The sequence below is a fragment of the Aythya fuligula genome, chromosome Z, assembly GCF_009819795.1.
Source record: "Aythya fuligula isolate bAytFul2 chromosome Z, bAytFul2.pri, whole genome shotgun sequence".
NCBI lineage: Eukaryota > Metazoa > Chordata > Aves > Anseriformes > Anatidae > Aythya > Aythya fuligula.
The window spans coordinates 1,562,666-1,588,929 of record NC_045593.1 but is presented as its reverse complement, the minus strand read 5'-3'; the positions used below and the strand labels follow the sequence as shown (position 1 = coordinate 1,588,929).

The window sequence follows — 26,264 nt, the reverse complement described above, 5'->3', positions numbered from 1 at the left end:
TTTACACCTTCCAAACGAAATGGAAGAGAAAACGAGGGATAGACATGAAAGCAATCTTTTTCTTTTTTTTTTTTTTTTTTTCTTTTCAGTCGGAGTGCCTGTGGCTTAAGGATTTGATTTGACGTTGTGGTGGGTCTGGAAATAGCCGGACTTCCTCGTGGTAGAAACATTTGTCATGCGATGTGATAGAGGTTAGCAAAACAAAATGTTCAGATGAAGGGATTACTGCTCTCCTGGGGGCAGGAGAAGGATTAAAATTCACCTTACCTGACTCAAGCCTGTTGTTTCTTTCCCCTTGTAAACTAAAGAGTGATAAAGCCTTCAACCTCTGCTACCAAAGAGAAGTAGCTTGTGGTGGTTAGGCTTGGCTGGCTGCTGGCATCCCACCCAGCTGCTCCTCAACAGGATGGGGACAGAAAACAAAAAGAAAGGGATGCCTGCAGGTAGGAATGGTCCCACTGGGATCCTGGCACAAGGTAATGCTGCTCGGAGAATCACATTCATTTCAAATGCATGTTTTCACCTTTTTTTACAGAAGCTTTCTTTTCTTTGAGATCGAAAAGCTTAGTCCCAAGTGGAAAGTTTCAGCAAGTACTGGAAAAAATGAGGAAGTACGCATTCAAATAACCGCATACGCTTACCTAATTAATTTAGAGGGAACAATAGTACTGTACCAAAAAAAAAAAAAGGCAAAAAAAAAAAAAAAGCAAAAGATCTTATACAAAGCAGGGCTAAGGAATTAAATTATAGCCAAATTCCTTGCTTCTGTAAATTAATTAGCAAGTTTCTTTGGGAGGTCTGTACACTTCAGAAATACAAATGATGTTTGAAAAGGAGAAGTTGAGCAGTTTGGTGCCTGAAAGCCAGTCGTTCTCTATTTATAAATAATAATCCTGCGCTTATCAGGAGCCATCAAAGCAATCTGCCACCGTGCTATTGTCTGGCGGGGACGTTCCTTCTCTCTCTCTGAGCTTGTCTGCTGAGCTGCAGCTCAAGATAACAATAACAATATCGTGTAATTCCTTCGTTTTTAATGCAAATTGAGTTGGGTTGCTGGAGCTCCTTCCTCACCGTTGTGCTTCTGAGGAGAGAAGGGTAGAGCAGCAATGAGGACGGATTGAAACGGATCCCTCAAGGTCTCGAGACGGAATTAGGAAGGAGAGGTTGGTCTTGTAACACTCTCTTAGCTTAAATTTGGGTAGTCACATACATGCAGGAGGCGTCGTAGCTGGGGACATCCTATTTAGTAAACGTCCAGATGGGAAAGGAGAGGAGTGGGGTATGCTCAATTCCATTGTTTGATAGCTTTTAGCTTTAATTTTGAGGACGGTCTGCTTGAATTCAAGCACGCAATTTTGTCAAAGCCTCGGTTTCTTCTACAGTACCGTGAGGCTGTGCAAAAATCAAGATTTTTCTCATTCGTACCCAGGCTGTCTGGCCGTACGCTCTCTAACTGCCAATAATTGCCTAAGTCAATCCTTTCCCGTATTTACACATAACCTCAGCAGCTAACGCTTAACACTTTTTATTCTTTCGATGAAAACAGATTTCCAGGAGATGTGGCCAAATAAAATACTCAATGTATGGATTTTATTTTTTTTTAATCTAACCATTTTCATCCTTATGTTGTCCAGTGCTCGTTTCCTGCATAAATGCCTTGCCCTGAATTCACACCACGTGTATTTGCACACTCATTTATGGGCATGCCAGTGTGTAAAGCCTCTGTTAGAGCCCAGGCTGCTTTGGGAAGGATTTCTGCTACGTGAATACCACCTAAATAAGAGCTTCCCGCTCGAGGCAGCAGCTGAGGGAGTGAGTGCTGATTAATAATAATTCAGGAAAGAATTATGGTATTTATTTTCCATAGCCTGCCTTTTGGTAAACACGTGGGAAATTTGTACTTTGTCCAGGACATCTTTATAGAATTGCTGTTATTGCAATCTGTAAGTACATATTTGGGGTGAAAAGGGCTCTTTAACCTGCTGTTTTTTACAAGCCATATAAATAACTAATGACTGGAAACCAGCAACTATATTCTTGCAAGCGTAAGGAAGTCAAACACTTAATTCCAGCAGCTATTACTGGTTTTGCTTAAGTACGTGATGGATTTCCCATCAGCTGCATTTAAATCAAGGTTGGATTTGCTTCAAGAGAGCTTGTGATAAGGGTTGAGAGCAGGAATTGATGGTAAAACTTGGTGTGTGCTCAGAAGCTGGGCAGGCTGGATGCTGGTAGCTGCTTCTCCTGCTTTCAAACCAAGGAACAAATGGCTCACGTGCCTCGTCCTGAGCTGTGGACCAGGCGTGGGCATCGCTTGTGCTGCTCGATTGGTATCGTGGCTGATGAAGGGTTCATTTTCCTGTTGTTAGGAGAGAGCCCTTTGAATGCTGAGCATATCCATATCCCACCTGCACCAGCCCGTGCCGCCTCACTTAGCACTGTTGCGATTACTCTGCTTATTTTTATTACCAAAAGCATCCAAATGTCAAATTTCCCACGTTAGAGCAACTTCCCTAGTTAGAAGAAAAAAAGAACAAGCAGATGGAGACAGTTACAGTCAGTGTGTACCCTCTTAGAAGCCGATCTCCAGATCAGTGCAGTCACAAGAACAATAATATCTACTCAAGAAGTGTGGTCTGCTCATCGTTCCTAGGCTAGCTGCCAGAATAGTGGCTTTATTTATTAAAAACACGCAGATTTCAGTGATCGTTCGAAGTGGGATCGGTTTTAGCGCTTGTGATGCTTGAAGCATAAATTTAGAGTTGAATAAGGGGTCTGAAGAGTATTTTGTAATGTGTTTCTGGACGTATTTGGAGGCATAAGGTGTCACTGGAAGATTTTTGGTATACAATTAATGGCATTAAACTAGATTGAGGGTGCTGATACTGTTAACTAGTGGGCCACAAGTTGGCTTGCAAGCTTGGTACGCAGCCAAGAACAAGGTAGTTCACTAATTTACCTAAATTTACCAAAAATTCTGCTCTAAAAACACATTTCACGAAGGAACCCAAACACAGAATTCCCCTTTTAGTGTTGGAACAGCCTTTGCTGAGATTTTTTATACTGCAGAGTGACACGAGATTGTTTTTAATACAGGAAATTGATTAATGCTAATAAACCATTAGCGACTATAACTATTATACATCTCCATCATCAGAGGTAGTGATTTAGACCTTTGGAGGCGATTTAGGGGTTTTGTCATTTTATGAACTTCCAGCTTGTTGTATTTAATTGCACGAAACACTTTGCTTTCTTCTCCGGCCATTAGTCTAATTTGCCAGTGAAACACAGACAAATCTTTAATAGCCACTGCCTTTTGTCAAGCTCTCTTTTAAACCAAAATTGTTCCCCCCGTGCAGGAGTTAAATTAGCAGGCAGAGAGAATTCAAGTGGAATAATTTGTATGGTTATTGTGGGTGTATTTAGCGTTTATTCAGGATTTTCCTAAAACACATGAAGCAAAAGGCAGTTTTGATTAAAGCCCTATTCACACCACCAGCAGCGTGGTTACAAAAAAGTTCAAAACACCTAAACACTGGAGCAAATAACCTGATAACAGTAACTATGATCTAAAAAATAGGGTTTTTGGAGAGTTGAAGGAATGGGAGATGGGAAAGATATTGAATTAGGAATGCTCAGGGTACAAATGTTCTTCAAATATAACCAAAAAATATTGTTATGAGTTCATTATAAATGGGTGGAAGAGGTGGAACTTGCTTCCATACTTGTACCTGCAAGGTAGGAAAGCTTTTATTTTCTAAACCAGTTTTGGAAAAAGGTTTGTACTTATGGCATTGGTTAGTCAAAAATATTCCTTATGTTTAAAAATGCCAAAAGTTGGTTTTTATTCCAGGACTGTCTGGTGGGTCTTAAAGCTTGTGCCTCAGATATCTTTAGGTCGCTGTATCCAGATAAAAAGTAGCTCCCGAGGGGGCAGGGAGATTCTCTGGATCATTAATTGTTGACCGTAAATTTTGAATACTGAAGATTCCCGAGGCCTAGGAGAAAACGAAGGGAGCGAGAGATACTAAAAACAAATAAATCATGGAGTGGCTGATGGACCATCAGCCCGTCATCTTTGAGAGACAAAATAATGCTCAATGCAATCAAAGTCTACATCAGTGTACGAAAACCAATGAAAAACATATTTTTTTTGTTGGTGATTTGCATTGCCATGAGTTCTGGGGGGGATTTCTGCTGTGCCTCTTCTCTAGGAAATCAAGTTGAATGTCTTGGAGGTTCATCTCGGGTTTTCAGCAGAAATGGGTGAAATGCTGCTGGGAGAGGGGCTGGCTCTCCTTTTGAGTTACATTCCTAATATTCACAGGGTCACTTCTAAAATCTTATTAGGTTCCTCTCTGAATTCGTTTATCTACTGGGATCAAACCACTGCTTTTTAATTGCTCACGTCTTTGCTTCTCGAGGATGATGGAGCTCTAAAGCAATGTCGGCCAAAGTTGTGTTGCTCAGCTGATAGCAAGAGTGTAAATGTGTCCTTTCTTTTTTTTTTTTTTGTCTCAGCTCTGCTCGTGCAGTTGTGGAGTACTTCCTTCTGCTTCAATTTGGCCTCTAAAACTTTAATGGCGAGAGAGAAAGCTTCCTGCTTTTGTCTTGTAAATACACAATACCCGAGTCCCCTGTCTACTCCCAGAGTAATAAATCTTACATTATCCTTTTACCTAGGAACAAGGAAAGGGCTGTAAATATTTTTGTCTTCATTATGGTTGAGCAAAGGGAGCGTCGCGCAAGAAGTCATCGTTAAAGCTGCGAACAGGACCCCTGATGTACGGTCTTGTGTTCCAGCAGCGACTTGGCACATTTCTCCTTGCGCTTTAGTTAATGTATTTTGAAGTTCCTTCAGTAAGAAGAATGCCTTCACACCCTGATGCACGGCAGCGCTGATGTTACAATCTTTGCGTCCTTATTTCTTATATTTTCTTGGTCGCGTCGCATCCTACAGCTCTTCCGAGCCAGATTTGCCTTGCTTGGGGAGGGCAGAAAGGATGGAGCGGGGAAATGCGAGAGGGGGTTGGGAGGTGGAGGCAAAAAAATAAAAAAAAAGCAAAATCTCCAAGTAGTGGCTGCATTCTGGTTATACATTTTAATGCATTCTGTATATTGAGAGATCGGTATCACGTTAATGACAGATTTCTCTAACACTGCTCGCCCATAACCCTTGCTTTCTCGTCGGGATTAAGTGTTCAGCCTCTAGGCATGACGGGGAGATCGGGTCGGGGAATTTCGCCGGCCTTTCTTCGCTGACAGCAGAGAGCAAAATTGGGTTTTAGTTGGTCTAAATCTTTATCTGGTTTAATCGAATTTAGCAATGCGACTACGAACACTTAGAGCTATTCCGTCACATCAGTGTCACATTAAAGGCAGCTCACTTCTGCCATTTGCAATATCAAAACTGCTGCAATAAACGTAAAAACCCGACTGGCCCAGTCCAATATTATCCAAATTCGCTCAGAAAAATTGCGTGGGTACGACACGATGGGAGATTTTTGTCAACAGAATATTTACAAATGCCCTCATAGCACCAAATAGCTTCGCAGAGTCAGATGCTGTACAACAATATGCAACGTTTTTTATGGAAGTACTTTTTTAATACACTGCATAGCTAAAATACTGCAATATAAATGTCTTTTTCTCCTTGTGTGCTGGACAGCTCTATCTGCAGAGCTGAATCCAAGTGAGTTCCTTGCAATTTCATTTTTCTTAGAAGATGGAAATGAGTTGCATGGGAGATCCGTTTACTTTAGAACGGTTTGGTGTGAGAATAAATACATCCTCAACCCTTATCACTGCCTATTGGCACAAATCTGAAGTTTTGTTGGGAGTGAGTAGTGAAGGACTAATGCTGATAGTGTAACAGAAGCCATGCCTTTGACACAAAGAGGGAAAAAATTAATTCAGGACCTTTCCATGTTGCTGAATGCGCGTAGGTCTGCAGTTGCATCACAAAACATCTCAGTTACTTCATTAACCATCTATAAAAAGGAGATAAAACGACTTACCCTAACAAGGCTTTGTGAAGATGAGTGTTTTTTTCTTTCCAAATAGTGCATTAGGCTCCGCTATCAGGGTAACGGGGATAATCAAAATCACACACACATTTGCAAATCCTATTTGTAGTTCCAAATTTCAACTATGTCACCAATTTAACGAGCATGGAAAATGTGGATATGTGGTGGCACCTCGTTACTCCTCATTGTGTGCTCAGGAAAAATGCTATATAGGAAACGAGAGGTTTACGCGTGGTTTTCGGGGAAATAAGTTCTTCCAGCTCACTGCTTCGTAATTAGTTTTAGGTAGATCTGTTCAGTTTTAAACACTAACGTGTAGAAATATGCTAAAATCAACAGGATTAAATGCCGGCAACACGATGGGCTCTCTGCAGGCTGGGAGCAGGTCTTTGTGATGCCCTGATCTGGAAATTGGGTTCTGGGGAGCGGCACCAAGATAGGAGAAAGCCTTTGGGTTTCAAAACAGCAACAACGAACCAAAACCAAATGGTGAAGCAGTTTTGCAGATTGGGGTGAAGAAGATGAATCAAGTGCTTCACTAACAGTTTTTGGAGTGTAGCGAGAGCAGCTTTGTAAGAAGACGACCAAGAGGTGTCCTGGCACGTCCCTGGTGATAGGGGCATCGTGGCGTTGGGTTCAGGCCATGAACAACGCAATCGTGCATCAGAGATGAAATTGTGGCTGGAATGAAGTCAATGACTCCAGCGGAGCACTTTGTCCTTCGCTGAAGCTGGCCCATAGCTGGCTGATTGTGTGGGCTTGATTATGGGCTCTGAGTACCTTGTCAGGAAGAATATACTAAGTGCTCTTTAATCAGCTGGATTAGGGCATAACGAGAACTTGGATATCTTGATAATCAAGGCTGGATGCCCTCTCGAAGAACACACTTTATTCAAATGTACTTCTGAGCTCAGGCTGGGTGTAAGTCCGTGGCCTGTGCTGTAGAAGAGAAAAGATTTAATGACCATTTAATCTTAAAATCTTACTCATTTTTCCATCCTTTCTAATAGAGAAATATCACTTGATAGACCCTTTGTAATGAGCTGGAAATAACAGGTTGTACTGGTGGAGCAGTCGTTAGTTTTATCAGACAACTCAACCAAATCCTGAAGTAGCTGTCGTGCCATTAATCCATATTTTCCCAGGGTTTACCCAGTACACGTTCAGTGATATTTTTAACCCCGTTTCCAAGAGTAAGTGGATGGAGATCGTACAAATGATGCTGTACCTCGTGCCGAAGCTCGCAGCCTGTGCTCCACAGACCTTTTGGCGATGACTCTTTTAGCATTAACACCAAACCATTGTTCAAGAGTTTGGTTCTTTGAGAAGAAATTGCGGATGTCTGCATCCACAAGGCGTGCCCAAAGGAAAGGACATCTTTGGATGCTTTCCCCAAGTATCTGTGTGGCTTTTCAGCTAGCACCATAGCAACTACTAGGAGGAAAATCAACTCTATCCTAGCAAAAACCAGGACGTCAGCTGGGATCTCTTCACAGATTGAAGCTATTGAATTTTGTGTGCTAACTTCTGCACCAGTTGTAATTCGGATGGCTGGAAACTGCTCGTCCATCTGGTTCCGATACGAAGTTGAGATCTGCTGTAGTAAATCCATAACAAATTCCTTACCGCTTCTTCCTACTTCTCCGGGAGAAGCAGTTAATTACTTCGAGATGATTTTGGAAGATCTGGTAGCTGTTAATTTTGGTAGGAATATTCATTTATATTGTGTAATTTTTATGTTTGTGTCAGAAACAAGGAGTAATGTTTAATGGCTGTGGGCCAGCACATTTGCTTCAACATCTGCGATAAGAAAATGAAAGCTTTTTTTTTTTTTTTTTTTTTTAGAGGAGGAACAGACTCATGTAAAAGCAAACAAACCCAGCAGATCTCCTCGGCGTATGGCTCTGCTTGCTGGTATTTCAGACACCGCGGGTGGGATTTGGGGTCGGCCAGCTCATTACCTGAGTGTGGGTGTCTTAAAAACTGTCTGGTTGGTGCTGACGGAGAGATTTGGCTCACCCTAAGCCGTGCACCTTGAATTTGGCTTGGTTTTATACAAGTAAGTGTTTAAGGCCAGCTGAGCCAGCCTCAGACACATGGCGTGTCCATGTGGACACCCGCTGTAAGGCAAAGGATAACTTGGGGCACTGATCTTTCTCCTAATTCCTTTTCAGTTCAGGCTTTTCAAGTTCTTCCTTTATATTCTGTTTTCCTTCACTTGAAGCTTTCCTCCTCTCTCCTCGCCATATTTATGAACTTCCCTCTTCCAACTCCAAAACGGCGTCATTAATCCCGGACCACTTATAACCTCACATATCTCTCTCTCTTTTCCTGCCGCGGCTGTGCCTCTTCCTGTGGCTTTCCGAGACCTGGCTTTAATACCAGGCTATAAACAGTCCATTCTCACCTTGCTGAAAGCTGGTATTGTTCCGCCTGCAAATTGCTCCCTTGGTTCAACCCGTAAGTGGCTCTAGGATTGTGATTTGATACGCTTTTTATGTCTCTACTATGATTTTCTATTTTTTTCCATCAGTAAGAATCTGTGAAAAGTGTGGTCTCTTGGGGCCATTATTGATCAGCTGGTTTATATATTCCCCAACAAAAAGAATGTTTCTTTTTTTTTTTTTTTTTTTTTTTTTTTTAACTTAACTACCTCTTTTGCTCTCGTAGATCCAGGTCTGCACAGGCAACAATTTTTCCTGCAGCGCCCGTCCAACGTGATGGCCATGGAAGGGAAGGATGCTGTTTTGGAGTGCTGCGTCTCTGGGTACCCCCCTCCCACCTTCACGTGGCTGCGAGGAGAAGAAGTGCTCCCCATCAGGTACCTCACCCCTTTGTGCCTTTCATATCATAACATTTACCTTGAGCAAATTAAAGGCGAAACCGTTAATACTTGAAGTTCAGTGGGGTAGACTTGGAGGCCGTGAAATTTTCTCCTAAATATGAATGACACTGGACCAGTTTTTTTTTTAACCTGCCCATGTAATTAATCTCCACGCCAAATCTGAGGGTGGAATTTGATCATAAATGTCGCCTGCTACAATGGATTACTAGGCTGGTATTTAAAATGGAGGTGTAAAGTTATTAACAGCAAAAATCGCAGCTGGGAATTACTTGCGGAATAATTTACGATGTGTGTTTTGCTGGGTAGAGATCCCATCTTAACACCCTGCAAACATACAATATCGATGTTTCAGGTCCAAGAAGTATTCATTACTGGCTGGCAGTAACTTACTCATATCAAACGTGACCGATGATGATTCAGGGACATACACATGCGTCGTCACCTACAAGAACGAGAACAGCAGTGGCTCTGCGGAACTGTCAGTGATGGGTGAGTCCGTGAACTGCTCCTGCTTTGCTTCTCCAAGAACGTTTCTAATCGTTGCCTTTTTCACAATGACTTAATTTCTGTAATTCCAAGTAATTGCAAATTGCAAAATTCCTTCTCTACCTTGATCAGGATTTCACACTTATGGAAACCAAATCCTGTGAATCATTGGATATATCCACTGTGTCCTATGAGCTTGTTGCTGAATATCCTATGGTATTGGATGCTAACTGCTACGGTGTTCTGTAAACGGTCTTTCCTTCTGTTTCTGCTTCCTGAAGCCTTATTTCTTCTATTAAAATGCATGTCACTGATGAGCAAGTGAGAAGTACAATGGGTGAAAATCAGGTCTGTAGCTGCTCACCAAACGTGCCCTCTTTTCCTGCATGGTTCTGCAATATTATTAGGATCAGAGAAACAGGGCTGGTCCTTCAGGGTGTGTGGATGACTGTCAATATATTAAGGTAAGAAAAGTCAATGTATGTTAGAGTATTTCCACTAAAATATCAAAAGTTACACTTGTGGAAGTCCTCACTCAGCAGCGACGGTCTGAGGGTTCTTGTTAAATTTTATGGAAGCACCCTCCTGACTGAACCTGCTTTCTCTGATATCTCAAATCACACATCCCTTCTTCATGGCAAACATTAATGAAATAAGAAACATTTAAATTTGTGAGCTGCCTTTTTTCTATTTTCTTCATTTAAACCCTTGAGCAGTAGCAGAGTACCTCAGTGTTGTTCAGTCAGATCTAAAATATTACGTAGCTAATTCTTAGTCAAACAATAATGTATTTCAATGTGCTCTTCATTTTATATTCAGACTTTAAAGCTTATGCATAAAAATACTTTCATTAGTGAATACTGCCTTAATTTGGATTATAGGATATTCAGTGCTTGTACAACAATATCCTTTTATCTAGCTGTAATAAAATATAGTAATTGCTGATGATGGAGGGTTCAGTTCTGTTTCTTTGGGTACATTAGCGGAATACATTGTTTTACTGGGTGAAAATAAAAATGTGGATTTATTATTGCAGAAGTTCAACTTGGGAAATTGTTTTCATTATAAGGAATTATACTAAAAAGGCAGGTGACTTCTTGGGCAATGTACTTGTCTAACTGAAAGATGTCTTATTTCAAATGCAGAGTACAGTTGGGTGACTAAGAGTTGATTGGGAAGTAGAAATTAGATTAATATTTCTCCCCAATGATAGAGGATCAGCATCAATAGCGGTATCTGTTGGTAAGAGCAACTGTGGCTGGATGATCATCGTGTTGATTCTTGCACAGATTGTTTCTGGCCATGTGATTCACGTAAAAATTAATAGGAAATTTGCACCTAGGTCCTTTGTATACCTGTTGAAAAATTTATTCCTGCCTGCATTTGGTGTGTAATGCATCTGGCTCTACCTGCATTATGCCTTTTTCTGTAAGTGTCATGTAGAAATTAAAAGCGCATACATTTTCTTGCACATTCTGAGAGGTATGTGATGGCAATATGACATGACTGGAAGGTTGAATACAAAAACGAAAAACGTTAAAAGGAGGGAACATAATGGCAAGATAGTACTAAGAATGAAACTAGAAGTGCATGAGGATGAAAGATGCCACAATTGCCGACTCTTTGCAATCTCAAGAGGAAGCCAAAACTGCATTGCCACGACACAATTCAAGTGTACTCCGTGTTTGTATTATATAAAAGAAGCAGTTGCTATGAGCTGTGTTGATTTTTTTTTCTCTAAGTTCCTTTTCACATATGTTACCAAGGAATTTACAAATTCAGAGCAGATAAAAAAGGCACAATATTTATGTGCATTTCTTGTTTTCATGAGTAAATCATTCATTTGTGACAGGCAGCTGAAAACGAAGCGTCGTGTTCATGTATGTTTGCATTAATAACAGCAACTGTTCAAAGGACTCCAATGTTATTAAGTGGCTAAAACTCAGCAGATGATGATGACAATCCCCTGGTATCTGTTTTTCCAGAGCAATATAGCAGGGCTACAAATCTATTTATTTGTTGAATCCATCCTTACCAGTAGGAAACTCTCAAACGTACCAAGTTTCTCATGTAATTGTATCTCGTAAACAGCATAACAAATTCATACTTTTATTTTTTTTTGCTAGATACAAATGGAGATATGTTTTCTTAGAGTTAATGCGCTCGTTTAGTTAACAAACTGTAAATCGCTGATCTGCGTTTTGTTGCCAAACTTGCATTTTTTAATATTGATGTAATCCTTTAATTGTTGAAGCATTTGGAGTGCGAAGAGGGATAAGCAAGACATTTGCAGTGCTTGAAAAAAAAGCAAATCAAGTCCCATAATTATCTCTTCTGAAGTCTAGCTGGGAAGACGGCGTCAGATCAAAGTTAGTTACATCACATGGTGGCAAGATGCTTTTGATCTTTAAAGGAATGAGGCTGTTTGTAAGGAATGGAGAGTACTGCACAATGGAATCCCTTTTTTCTTTTCAAAAGCTAAAAATAACTCCTGTGTTGGACGTAGGCCTAACATCGCAAGATGTAAATGAATTTGCAAGGCGAGCTGAGAAATTTTGCTAAATCGTGATTTTGTAGCATGGCCTTTTGGCAATATTTTAGCCGCGTCACCCTGCGTACTGAATATTAAAAGGTCTGGTGCAGATTACCTTTTTTAATATATAAATCATCTACATGCTCAGTAGCTTTAGGGAATTTAGAGTTTAGACAAATGTTTGAAGATTAGATGTATGAACGGGGCTCAACTAAATTCCTTTCTGTGTATTTTCTAACTTTGAGAAGTGCCTTTTTTTATTTTTACACTCTTTTGTCCTCAGAAGGGGTTTTGATGGCTTTTTCCGTGTTTTGTTGAGCAAGACTTGAAAGTCTGTTGTTCTTGGCAGAGAAAAAACCCTACCTCCATGGCCTAAAAGCTCTCAAAGTGTCATAAATGTAGGAAAAACTTGTCTACATCCTATTTCTGCATACTCAGCCCACTTTGGTAGTGGGTCCAATGTCTGGGATTTCAGGTCCTGGTGGAGTTTCTGAACTGAATTCTGTAAAAATCATTTTTGTAGATGGTCATAAAGTTGTATGATGAGATCTGAATGTCTATGAACTTCATTTCTTTTCTTCCTCCTTACTGTTTGGATGGTCCTTTGATTGCATCAACGAGCGAGCTGCTCTTATAGCTGTGCCAGTACGGCAGGGGAAAAGCACAGCATCTACTGAAGGAAAAAAAAATGGGCCTGGCATGGTGTTTGGAGGAAAAAGTATTGCTAAATTTTACTAAGCATCCATATGTATAAGGTATAAGCAACTCAAAAAATACTTCCAAACTGCAGTCATCTATACAAATGCCTTCCACGAGGGAGTTTTTAATATGAAGTGTTTTTAGCACTGGTTTCGTTTCGCCACCGCGGAAGAAAAGCTACATCAAAAGTAAGGTTTGCTGCCGCGTGAGAAGTGGCTTATGAAATCACCTAGGTCTTTTTGACAAGAATGAACGATTGTAAGCACTCTGCATCTCAGTCAAATCCGTTTTTTCTTGTTTTACTTTGAGCTCTGCTGCATAAATTCCACCGGCAAAATGGATATTGGGAGATCAAGGTCGTGGGAAGCAGTGAATAAAGCGGGCATGGATCGTGTTCTTGTGTGTGAATCATTTAGGTAGAGAGCAGCATTGAGAAGGAAGCCTGCATCACCATAATGTGGTTTGACAGAGCGGTGAGAGCCTGAAAAATGAGTAACCTCCTCATACTTTGAGTGCAGCTTAAGGTAACGTTGCACAAATGCACGAGTACTGCAAGATTTACAAAACCCGTTAGAGGCTACTGCTAATATTCAGTCAAATCCAGCCCTGTACCCATTGTAAAATAATTTCTGAACTATAGCAGACCACCTGCTATTATAAACTTCAGAGGAGCAGCTGGATCTTCATTGGGTTAGGTGTTGCATCAGCTCTACCAAAGCTGGTGAACCCTAGAAAACCGATATGGGGCTCTGTTCCTTCGTGGCATGGCACTGTCAAATGGGTTAAACTTGCTCAGGTCTTGCTATCTTGTTGGAGAAATTAAATGCAATATAGACTAATTATTCCTTGGTCTGAGTTAATTTTTATTTCTGGAACAGGACATATGTATATGTGAGCTGGCACAGTAATCTGTGACAGTCCCATGATGGTTTTTGGCAGGCAAAAATGAGAAATATGAATGTAAAACCCAATCTCTCCCATTCATTTTTATAGTTTTAATCCATAAAAAAGTGTAAATCTAAAACATTGATACTATCCTTTATATTTCTCGCAGGTCTGATTTTGAGTCTGTGGCATGGCAACAGTGGTTATCTGTCCCTACAGCTCCTCTGTCGAGCCAACAAGTCAACCTAAATGTCCAAGGTGTTGTCCTGACACCCTTTTCCAGAAGGCTGATGAAACATATCTTGTTCTCATATGATATGAAAACATTAGGGGTAGTGTGACCTTAGAATATAAAAATCAAATATTGCAATTTGGCCATGCCAAGGGACTTCTTTTCAGTGGGTTGATGTGGGATAGGCGATCCAAACTCTGGAAATAAGGGATTTATAGATAGAAATGTACCCAGCCTTTCGACGGTGAAGGTGCTGGAGGAGATGGATCAATAAAATCAACTCTTTCAGTGTTCACTCCCACTTTATTTAAAGGATTTTTCGAATGTATTATATAATCGATGGCGTTCAGTGGTTTCACGGAGGCAGTAAGATTTTTCCATCCAGGCAAAAAATGAATTTGGACAGGGTTTAGAATGAATTTTACGGATCTGGGGCCAAAACATTTCTATTGGAAATCATTTACCTACTGTTGCATCGTGCTAATGGGGCGGATGGTATGGTCGTACAGTACCAATGAGAGAAATTTGAGACCCCGTAACCAGTAAAATAATGTTATGGAGATGTTCTGAGACTGGATCCAGGCTATTAGCTGCTTCATTCAAAGGTTTTGTATGTTCAGGAAAGGAAATATCACAGTACCAGCAGAGCTGTGCAACCCTCTGACAGAAATGATGAATTCTTGGCACTACCGGGGGGCTGTGCTGGCACAAACAGTAAACTGCAAAACACCACAGAATACCCCAGGTTCCCCCCTGGGAAAGCAGTCTGAGCTCTGACAGTTTTTTTTTTACTGTAAATTCCCGTTGCTCTTGATCTCAGATTTGTTCTGCCTTCTGGAGGAGTGCAAACGAAGAGAGGAAAAACATAAGCGTGGCAACAGATTCAAGGGATGGAAGGGGAGAGGAGCTGTCCTTGCTGAGACGGATGTGTGAAGAGTATTTTATTAATAGGACACTTGAAGAAGGGCTACAAGATAGCATATGCATAACTAAATTCCTGGCCTCTCTGGAGCAGTGCTGAGTCAGTGCAAGGATTGGAATCAGCAGCGTTTTGCAAAGAGATATTTGCAGTTTTCCTGGTACATAGGAACATGCCTGACATTCTGATGGATGATTTTAACCTTAAACTACATAAAACCAGGCAGCCAAGCAGCCTGAGCAGCACGACTGGCTCATCCAGCACCCTCAATGAATCAAAAATCTCATGGCACGACTTGAGTGCCGTCGAGAAAGACAAAATATTTGAGCAGGTGCGAGTGCTAAAGTCTCTGACGCAGATATAAAGCTGATGAAATGATTTTTTTTTTTCACTTGGAAAGATTATATTAATCTGTGGAGCTTCCTATTGGAGAATAACTTCAGGATTTACAGATTTGTAGATTGAATGAAGACTTGGCGTCATTTTCTTCAAGTGTCTTTTCCTTGAATGGAATCTGTGAATAATAAGGCGGATGCCAACTTGCAGGTAAAGGGAATCTCATCCTGGTAATGGTACAGCAATGAATGCAATGGGGGTTGAGTGCCCAATTCAGACCCTTCTGAAAACTTAATTCTTGTCCATACATCACGAGTACCAAATACTTATTCAGCACGTGCCACTCGTAAGAAGCACTTGAGTGCAACTTAACAGTTGCCAGTTTCTGATAATGGTGTTTCAATTCCATTCTATTAAAACTAAATATGCCTAACAAGCTCTGTGATACCCCTGGGTGATCCCAGGAAAATTGCTGTATCTTGGGATGATCTACAGGTTCAGGGGAAAATATTGGTACACAAATCCCTTTGAATTCGAAAGAGGATGAATGATAGAAAGGTAACTATGCTGGGTCTGTGCAGAGTCTGATTTTTAAAGCATTCATTTGGTGGATCAGCCATTGCTATGGCCATGTTCTGACTTCTCCCAGGGCCACCAAGAGATGTGCTGAGCACAGTCCTACCAGTGTAAGTCTTCAAAACAGCATTGCACCAACACAGATGCTCCCCAGGCCGACAGGTTTGTTGTCCCAGATACCTACTTGAGACATCTGTAAAGTATTTTTCTTGCTTCGTATACACTCTTGCTTGCTCCTTGGCTTGTTTTTCAGTAGGACCTTGAGTTTGTTTTTAAGTAGAACCATGAGTTGTGTGTGTGCAAGAGCTGCTGTCGATGTGGATTTGGTGTAAAGTCTTCATGGGTTTAAAAAAACAAAAATGTTTAGCTGTTGTGGATCAGTTTGACCATCAATGAGGTCTGGGCACTGAAGTATTCATTTTGTCCTATTTTGGGTGAGGGAAATAAAACCAAAACAAACAAGCCCCCCCAAATTCCTTTAATTTATGAATTTCTGATTTTTCCAAAGCATTAGCATTATTTTATAACCAATTGCTGCATAATTTTAAATGTATTTGCATTTAAATATTGATTAGCTTACTGTTTTACGAGCATCCAGCAGGAAAAGACGAGAGCACAGCCCAGGAAAGAGGTCCATGTTCTCTCACTGTGCAGCTCCTCAGCTAGTTGCAGTGCTAGAAATCTTTCATAATGCTGTACTATAAGAAATATATTAGCACTGTTTAGCACCGTGCTCTTTCCAAGAAGGAGAGCATATTACATACTTCCCCCAAAATGGAAAAGGACCAGCAGGGAAGGCACAAAAATGAAATGAGTTTCTCCATATTGCTGGCTGAATTTGAGAAGTAAAAACAACAGATGTCTGCAAACATTTTAAGCAGCTTGCTTTTTTAAAAGAAAAGCTTTATTATTATTTATTTTTTTTTCTCTTTTAACTGTTTTAAGCAGAAAGGTTCCTGTGAGAGGAGTGGTGCTCAGTGCTTCACCTGACCGTCGGGTGTTCAGCTCTTTCTAGTTTGTGATTCAATGGGAGAGAAGAGCTCGTAGCTGGGTTACTTCAGCCTTTTATCTCTCGTGCTATAAATGAAGAACAGCGTGAATATAATTGTGACAAAAGAAGTGCTTTCTCTTTGCCCTTGGAGTGATTTGCTCTCTATTGCAGAGCTCTCCAGAAGACTTTGTGCAGCAAAGTGCTTGAGCGTAAGTCATCCTGGTACTTCCTACACGCCAGCCCAAACATGCAGATCTCATTGCAAAGCATATTAATGCCATTACTTAGTAACAACAACAAAAAAAATAAATCTGTATTTGAACATTTCTGATACCTGCAAAACTTCCCCCTGGACTCTGACCTTAAAGCTGCAGCATCTCACAAATTCATTTTCCCCCTCCACCAACAAAATTATTCTGTTGTTGATATGAGGTGATGAAAATCAGACTGAAAGGTACTGAGAAATCACTCTGCTTACATGCTCTTGTGCTTCCCCACGTTCTCCATTTATAACACGAGATAAATAGGTGGCGTTAGACCTTTTTTGTTCTGCTCGCCTTCTGGCTCTGCTTTTGATTTGGTGTGATGAGCGATTGGCCATCAGTTTGATTAATCATTGTACAAGGTCCTGAATGAAACGCGTGGTGAACTCCGCTTAGTTATGGAGTGCTTCCCATTAAACTACGTAGTTAACACAAATTAATGCACCTGCCAAAAATCAGCTATTAAAAACCAGGACAGTGTCCAAGACTGAAAAATGTCCTTTACTCGTAATAAACATACCGAGTGCTCTTGCTGTGGCTTTTCCCAGCTTTTGCACTTCTTCACGATTCCTAAAGCCGCTTTGTGTTATATCCCAGTTGAAAGGGGAGAGGCTCTTGAAAGTCTTAAAAAGAGTAAATGGCTCCGATTAGTTTAACTAGAGCGTATTGAGCGGGGCACGCAGCAGGCTTCCTGCGAGGTGCCTGGGTTAATACGCACATTTATTAGCTTAGACAAACAGTTTGCTATGCCGGGGGAAAGGAAACGGCGAACTCAATTTAGGCCCCGGCTGCATCATCGTTCATCGGAGCTGCATAAACAAGCTGGCACCGACTTTGGTGTGACTGCTAAATAATTGCAGCTTTTGAAATAACACGATTCCTTCTTCCTGCGCCGCCCAAGGGAGACGTTCAATAAGAGAACGAGTTCTTTATCATAAGTATATTTAGATGTATAGTTACGAGGTTAACGGGGGATTATTCCTGTTCTTTCTGCAATTTTGGATCTTATTGCAGAGGCTTCATGTAACACGGGCCCGTGCTGTTGAGAGGCTGCGGAAGGTGTGAAGCTCTCCGGTGGAGAATATCTGTGGACAGACACTGCGTGGTGATCGTATTTTATTTACAGATATACACCGGCTTAAAACTTCCATGAAAAACCAGCCTCACTGACTATTTCCCCAGCAGCAGAGTGGTGTTGAGGACTGCGTACCATGGGGTGCCACAGCTAACGTGCTTTAAATAACTTTGTAGTTGGTTTTGAAGGACTAGTGTATGGCCAACATCTATTTTTTATTCCCTTTTAAGCCTTGTAGGTGTATTAGATATGCACAGTATGGGGTTTGCAAGCAACTCTTTATTACAATTTATCTAATTAAAGCATAGCTGCAGGCCAATTGGAGATAACGATGAGTGTTTTTAAGCCACCTCCTTATGTATAAGAAATTATGAACTTTTTGTTCATATGGAGAACAGAATTTCTGCTTGTGCACAAGTTAATCCAGTGGAAAACTGTTCAGACTCCTGGTTCAGGGTCTGAAACTTTCTCTGTCCATTTGCCAGACTCCACCTGCACACTTCTACAGGTGAATTTCTGGCTCCTGATCCAAATCTCCCTCCTGTACACAGCTGGCTCTTAAATGTGGCCAGTAAATGTTGTGATAGCATGAAACGGTGTAAATGGATTTGGCCAGAAGAGAAACGGGGTGGAGAAGTTGGTATTGAGCTCTTAAAGTTCTCTGTGTTATTTGCATGCGGTTTTGGGAGAGAAAAAAAAAAAAAGAGAGAGAGAAAATTGAGATGGGGAGGAGCTCTCATTGCAGTTTTCAGCTCTTCTCCTCTAATCCTGATAGAAAACCGTGTGCAGAAAGGAAAAGCACAGCAAAAATAGAAAGCGTGGCTTTGCTTTGTGGTTCTGACCTGTGCTCACGCCCTCTCGGGGTAGGGCTGTGTTGCTCTATCCATCCTTGGGGACCCTCGTCCAAGTGTCAAGCTATTTTTAAAGCGTTTATTTGAGCTGCTTCTTTCAAAGCAGCCTTAGAAAAGATCGGCTGCTTGGCCGAGTCAGATCTCTGAAGGCAGGATAGCACGAGGGTGAAGGTTTAAGGATGAAAGAGAAATCCCACCGAGGTGAGGACAGACAGGCAAGGAACAGCACTGTTGGGCACAGAAGACGTGGATTTTGGGTGCTGTTTGGGGATGAGCTGTGTCCCCAGGTGTTTGGGGTTGTTTTCAGGCTCCCAGCTTGTCGTGGCATTGTTTTGGAGCTGGAGAGAAGGCAAACACACTGGTGCTGGTTGGAACCAGGGGTAAAATGAGTTAGTCTTCCTTCCAGAATAACGTCCTCAAAATAGATCCATCCAATAATCTCCATTTTTGTTATTTCTTCCACCAAATTTGACTTAAGTTTTACATAAGCAGTCCTGTTTTCTTACGGCGCTGTGAGCAGGGCTCTCTTTTGTTAGGCTAATTTTAATTTCTTTGTGCTTAACTTTCGATTGTTCCTTTTGTAAGTTGCTTATTGCTCAAAAAAAAAAAAAAAAAAGAGCTGGACTTCTGTGCTCAGCAGCTTAAAATGTAGGTCTTCACAAAACAGGATCCATTTGAAGTCTGAATCATTTATTAATAGCTTCATTAAAAAAAAAATAATAATTTTAGTTAATATTTTTATTCCAAATGGAGAAATCCTAGAGTCTGCAACTCAGTTAGCTTAGCATGGGGACTAACCAGTGGCTGTATATATTTTTCTCCCCCACAATCTTTAAATAATGGAAAAATGTATTCGTTCATGGTGCGGATGCTTTTGATACTTAAAGCAAATGAACTTTTAAACTCAGTTACATGAAATGCTCTTGATGAGTGCATCTTTTAAAAATAGTGCTTTGAATATTTTTCCAATAGCTTTTTTGCTCAGTTGGCTCATAACAGTCTTTTTTTTTTTTTTTTGTTAATGTTCCTAGCTGTGTATCATTTGCCTAAATCTTCCATCTCTAATTCATGCTGGTTTGTAGCATGGAAGATTGTTTGTTCTTGTGTGACATTGCACAAACATCCATCTAGTGAAGGCACTCTTTAACCTGAAGCTATTTTTTTCAGTGACCTTTTCAAAATCTTTGCTTAACTTCCATCTTTCCATTCTTCTTCCCACCGATTTGCATGGATAACTGAAGAAGCATTGCCTATTTTGTGCAAAAAGTTTTACTTTTTGAAGTTAACAATTTATTCCCTTTAAAGAAACAGAAGTAATCCCATTTTCTGAGATCAGTTTATGAAGAAAAACCTCATTTGAGGGAGGAGAGGCTCTGGAGGTAGCTGTAAGATGAAGCTGGCCCCTGCTAGGCATCTCACAACTTCTGGTCTGAGATCACTTTCTGAACCACGAGGCAAACCAAAGCTGTTTCAGAAGAAAGCTTAATTTTTATTACATGCAAACTCATAGGACTGCAGCTCTATCCAGACTGTTCCTGTGCCTTATAGCTCTCGGGAAGCTTCAACTCCAAGTCTCTTTTCAGTGCCCACCTACACAGAGTGACTGCTGAGACCTCAGGCGAGACACTGCTCCGTGCTGCTTTCTCCAGGTAAAAGCCTTGGAGAAGTCTAAGATGCCACTTATTTTACAAGTGGGGATGCTATAATAACTGTTCTCCACGGGCAACGCTATTTGCTTTTGCAGACAGATGTCTGGGGTGGAACAAGAGGTGATCTTTGAGCCCAGGTCTGGGGCCGGAGGCTGCATCGCTGCCCCGGTGTGAAGCATTATGCAAATGCTGCCAGAGCCGTGTCGAGGGCAAGCTCGTGTGTCGCAGGGAGGTTAGGAGCAGTGTCAGGAAGATGCATTTCGGAAATAATTAGAAAGACAGTGGGACCTGGGTGAGAACAGAGTCGTGGAAGCCAGAGACGAATAAAATTTCAAATGGAAGAGCGTGGCTGGAAGTCACTGATGATTTGAGGGCTAGAAATAGCTTCCACACTTGATTTTTTTTCAGTAAACACTAATGATTTTAATTATTTCCCCACTCTCTCCTCCTCTGCTGTACAAGTAGCTTGTTTATCACAGATTTATTTATTTTTTTTTAATGATGCCAGTAGGAAAGGACTATAAAAGAATGACCCAGCTGGATAAAGGGTTAAACTAAACTGCTGCACACAGATCTGTCCCCAAAGGGCTGGCTGCAGTTCCTTCTGCAGATGCTGTGCCACAGTGCCTGCTGTCTGTTGTAGCCTTGTTTTGGGTGCATTCTCCTAAAAAATAACTTCTAAAAAATAAAAATACAGCACACTGAGAAAATTCCCAGCTTTAAGCAGTTCCTGTCCTGAAGGCTATCAGTCAGCGTTTAATGGGGACAGCTTGCCTGTGCTGATGTCCTAGTCTAATATTTCTTGTTTCTTTTTCAGCTGTGACCATCAGGTGAATTGCCTGTTGAGTTCTGGTTGCCAAACAAGCTGGGAGTTTCTCTTTGGTTCTGTCATAAAAAAGACAAATATTTCTCCATGGCTATCTAGGACAGTGATAAAATGAGTGCCTGTGAGTTGAGGATGGAGGGTCTTTACATCATCTCGGAGAGCACAGCTAGCTAAGCACACTATCAGGTATAGCAGACTTCATATTTGAAGGCAAATAGATTTGTTCCATGTAGGACCTCGGTTTGTAAGATTATATAAAACGGCCGTGACCTCTGAGTTAATGATACAATTTGGTTTGATACTGTAATCCATATTTATAAATGAATTTGGCAGGTAGAGCTGGCACAGAGAGACAGCCTTGCCCACAGTATGTTTTCATACAATGTTGTCACAGACATGATTACATTTATCAAGTGAAAGACCTAATAATTGAAATTTCTGCTTTCACAAAAACAATGATTTAGATAACAGTATTTTTCCTTTGAAAGGGCAAAATAAAATCGAACAGTTGATCAAATACGTGTATTTTTAAGCCAGAACTTTTGAAAATGAAATTAATGCATCAAGTGATTTAGGAGACTAAGCGTGTTTCATATGGGCCTGTATAATATTGGGCATGTAGGAAATAATTTCTTAGACTTATAAATTGATTTGCCTGCACCTTGCTCTGGTGTTTATGATGGAAGAGCTCAACTGACAAGTACGAGGAGATTTAGCAGTTTCCCAGTGAGGCTTTGGATTTTCTTTTATTACTTAAACCGAAAACACAGGAACCAGCTTCTAAAGCAAAAATCGATCGGTTTTGACAATAGCGCTGTGGAGAACGAGGGGAATAAGGGTAGTGATGGCTCTTTCCCTCAGCTCTGGTGGTTAAATTTGGGTGCTGGTGTTGGTGGTTTGGGCCTTGCAGTCCTACCGCGGGGTGACCTGTCCACCGTGGGCACTAGGCCCGGCCACCTCAGGCCTCCGTGGCCTTCCCTTTTGTGGGGTCAGCGGGTTGCCCAAAGGACTTAAATCTCATCCTGGATTTGGGTTTGTGTTGTTTCCCAACCCTGGGATGCTATTGGGAAGCCCGGGAAGGCTTCACATCCAGGAAAGGCCTTATTAGCCCTAAAAGGCCTTATTAAGCACTGCATACAAGTCATACTTGTAAAATAAAGTCATTCTGTGAGCATACATATGCCAACCATCTAGGACTGTTATGCAAATACTGTTATTACTGTGAAATGTAGATGGGGTAGGCCCTACTCTTACTTTTTCCCTGCCTTCGGAAGGGGGGAAGATGTTATTTGGTGTTTTTGTTCCCAGAGACATTTCTTCAGTGTGCTCTCTCAGCTTCTACTCAGAAAAACAATTTTCTGTATTACACTCAATTTTTAGCAGAGCTGTTTCAGACCTTTTTTTTTTTTTTTCACAGCTATTGTTACGTGTCCTCGCAGTCTTCCCTCAAAGAGCTTTCCCATCCCGATTGATTAGTTGCTTTATGAGGTTGCTTTAACACTTTTCTCCCCCACTGCCTGCCCAGAAACCCAGTGGGCTCAGTCTCATTGGACATTAAAGGAGTCACTTTAATGCAGGGGATATCCAAATTCCTCCATTTCCTAGTGACTTCCCAGCCGTAGAAGAGGCACGGTTTGGCTGATTCCAGAGGACACAGAAAATATTTGAGGGAAGTCACCTGAGAGATTGCACACATCCCTGTGGTTTTACGCTACCAGAAATCTCCCCTGCAGCCAGCAGGAGTCTTGTTTCTATCAGACCTGCAAGGTTTAAGTCCTTATCTTCAGAAGAGAAGGATAACAATTCTGAGCAGCTTATAAATGTGTCTTTGTGAGGGTCTCTCTGATTTAAAGAAAAAAAAATAATAAAAAGAGGAAGCCACAACCTAGCTTAGCCTCTATTCCTTCCCCTTTCTTTTCTGTTTTCCCATTCCCCTTCACGCAGCATCCTTTGTGTTTGCCTTTGGCCCTGCGAAGCTCTTCTTAGAAGCAGCAGTGATATTTATTCAGCGTCTGTAGTTAAGTCTGCTCTGTGTCTTTGTTGTGCCCCATTATCTTCAAATGCATCATTGAGTGCAGTGCTGAATGTCTCTTTGGCCGTATATCTCTTCTATGTGGGGCAGCAGACTGTTAACTTTGCTTCATCTGCATTCAAAACAAAACCAGGAGGAAGAAGGAGCAGTTCAGCCAGGGACGGAAAGGATTTGCAAGCAGGGCTGTGCTAAACGCTGAGGCTTATCCATTGCTCTCCCCTGCCCATCAGTCCTGCAGCTCAGATAATAATTCACGGGGCTGTTTCTCTCTACTCCACGGTGTCAGGTAAATCAGTAAATCAGAACGGGTCCTAAATGGGCTGGTTAGTCAAAGAAGAGACATCACCACCTTGTTCCCCAAGAGTTAAGTGACAATGAAGCCTTGTCCTTGTCTTCAGTGTGCTGATGGGGAAAAGGAGGATGTTTTTCTTGCCTTCTATCGCTTCAGGGAGAGAAAAGAGGAATTATGCCCTGTATACGGATCTCTGCTGACCACTGCTTTCTTCAACTCCTGAGAGATTATTTATTATTAAATTAAATAATTTTTCCTTTCTGGAGAAGCAAGGATAAAGATATCTATACCAATTGCCTACATGAAAGGGTTTTCTGGCCTCCTGATTTAGCTTTAATCTTATCTTTACTATATTGCATCCTTATTTGGTGCTAGGATAGCTTTTTTTCTTTTTTCTTTTAAATGTGAGGTATTTCTTCCTTATGGTATGCCTTCCTTTAAGACATCCTGCTTGGGAGTTTGAATATGTGATCCCATATGCTCAAAACTTATTTGCTATGAGAATGTTGGGTGTTCTCCATCTTCCTGAAACCAGGCTGCTCAGCAGTGATAAACACAGGAGCCTGGGGCCAGAAAATAAGAACAAGAAAATGTTCATCTGACCTCATAGGTCAGCACACAGACTTCTCCGTTTTCTGCAGAATATTTTCAGTTCTTTATGTAAAATTATTTCTTAACTGGAGTAGGACCTGGATCTTGTAGCCCCAGCTACCAGGCTGCAGATATTCTCTCTTTCTGGACCAATGGATACTTGCACATTTGATGCAATTTTGTTTTAAATAATTTTTATTTTTCATATATTTATTTTCACTGGTGGTGAAACTTCAAGATTTTGATTTACTGTTTCAGGCACTTTTATTTCAGGTAATATTGTCATGTGAGGGCATCAAGGGTGCTCCTGTCCAGGGCAGCAGCAATGTCCAAGCCCCAGCTTGACGTGCCTGCTTCACCTCGTCTGAAACTTTTCTTATATAAAATAACTCCCCACAAAAGGTAGCAATTCAAATAAACCATTTTGTAGTTTATTAGAAACACGGAAATATCAGGCCAGAAGGGATGCCTGCATCTTCTGTGAGCCAGCTTCTGAGGGGTTCTGTGCTCTCCTGAGCCTTCAGTATATGAAAACATAAGTTCATTGAGCAAAAATGAATTTTGTAAATCAATGTTGGGTTTAATTCTAAATCAATAGATAGAAAAAAAGTGGGAGGAGTACTACAGCTTTTCTCTTATAGAACAGCATTTCATCCTTTCTGTCTCAACATCAAGAGAATTGATTGCCAAAATATCTGGGTATAAAAAAAAAACACACCACAAACCAAAACAACCATAACAAAAAAAACCACCACCAGCACAGTGGTATGCTACCTAGATTTCAAATATAATACCCGCAAACTTCACAAAGGAGCCCTTTATTAATTTTTTAATGCTCTATTTTTGGTTCAAGAGCCTCAGCCTGTTCTAATGAAATTAAAGCTAATTAGCAAGTCCTTGACCTTTTCAAATAAGATGATTACTTTTTTTTCTAATATAATAATTGAAGGTCATATTTTTTTCTGGTATTTATTAGACTTGAGAAAAAAACACTTCTGTAATAACAAAGATACAGAAAAAATATTTTCTTTGCGGAAGAGCTTTTTCACTTTTTCTTTTTTAGCTGAGCCTCTCCGAGACAAGTGCTTTGTGTGTCTTCTTTTCTCCCGTGTGTTTTACACCTTGGATAAAGGTCCTTTGTGTTTGTGCTGGAAAATTCACCACTGCTTTTCTCTATAAATCATACCTACCAGGTAACCTTTTGCAACAGTGTACTGGAGCTCCGCAGCACGTGGTGCTATTGAAATGAATGCTTGGAAGTCTCAATCTGTTAAAAATAAATAAAAAAAAAGTTGTTTATTAACAAAAACGATCTGGATTCAAACCAGCAGGGTGCTGTGCTAGGATTTCGTCGCTTCGTGTGCCTGGCTGTTGGCTTTTACTCCAGGTCAGTACAGGTATCCTACAGGTCCTGCACAAATCAGCCCCTGGCTAGGCTTGCAATTTGAGCACTGCTCTTTGACCAGGGTGACTGCAAAGCAAGGATATCTTTCGGGGAAGTGGACAAACATCTGCTATGCCTAGATTTACATTCTCGGCTGTTTCCCTCTTGATTTGGAACTACAAATACCAACATGATGCAAATTCATCCTCGTCAGCTCATTTGAATCTGAGATTGGTAAAGGAGAGATTTCAGACCCTCGAATGTTGCTTGGTTGAGTTCTTTTTCTCCTTAATTTTTAAAATTTCAATACCAGCAGTTCCTGCTTTGTCATTTCTTTGACTAAGAAAACAGATGAGCTTCACTTCTCAATTCGAAACTAAAAATGTTTTCCAGCCTGGATGGGGGGAGACGCCAGGAAGGCCCCGTGTGCCCTGCAAGGTGCAGGTGGGGGCTGAAAGCAGCACCTCGCTTACAAGCTCCCTTGTCTCCAGTTTGTCATTTCAGAGCATCCCAGCTGGAAATCAGGTTTCCAAATTTTCAGCTTTTATTATCTGACTTTACCATGTTTAACGAGTAATGCTGACAAAGTGCATAAGGCTTACATGCTGTAGGTCTCTCTGTTGGTTAACTTAAGTGTTTTGGGGCTTCCTTTGTAGGATTTTGACTGGGGCAAATCTGATCGATCCATATGGATTGTTGTGACTTCTGTTCCTGTTTGGCGTTCAATCTTATTTTATTTTTACTTTTTTAGTGAATGGGACTTTTTGTAGCTC

General features: G+C 41.0%; 1 protein-coding gene across 1 annotated transcript in view; it reads left to right on the top strand.

Moving 5' to 3' along the window:
* The window catches only part of DCC (DCC netrin 1 receptor), a 360,844-nt gene that overhangs the window by 141,023 nt on the left and 193,557 nt on the right, over positions 1-26,264 (top strand). The window contains exons 4-5 of the mRNA XM_032206156.1: positions 8,697-8,847; positions 9,224-9,360. Of these exons, the coding sequence (XP_032062047.1) occupies positions 8,697-8,847; positions 9,224-9,360 (288 nt within the window). The remainder of the gene's footprint in view (positions 1-8,696; positions 8,848-9,223; positions 9,361-26,264) is intronic.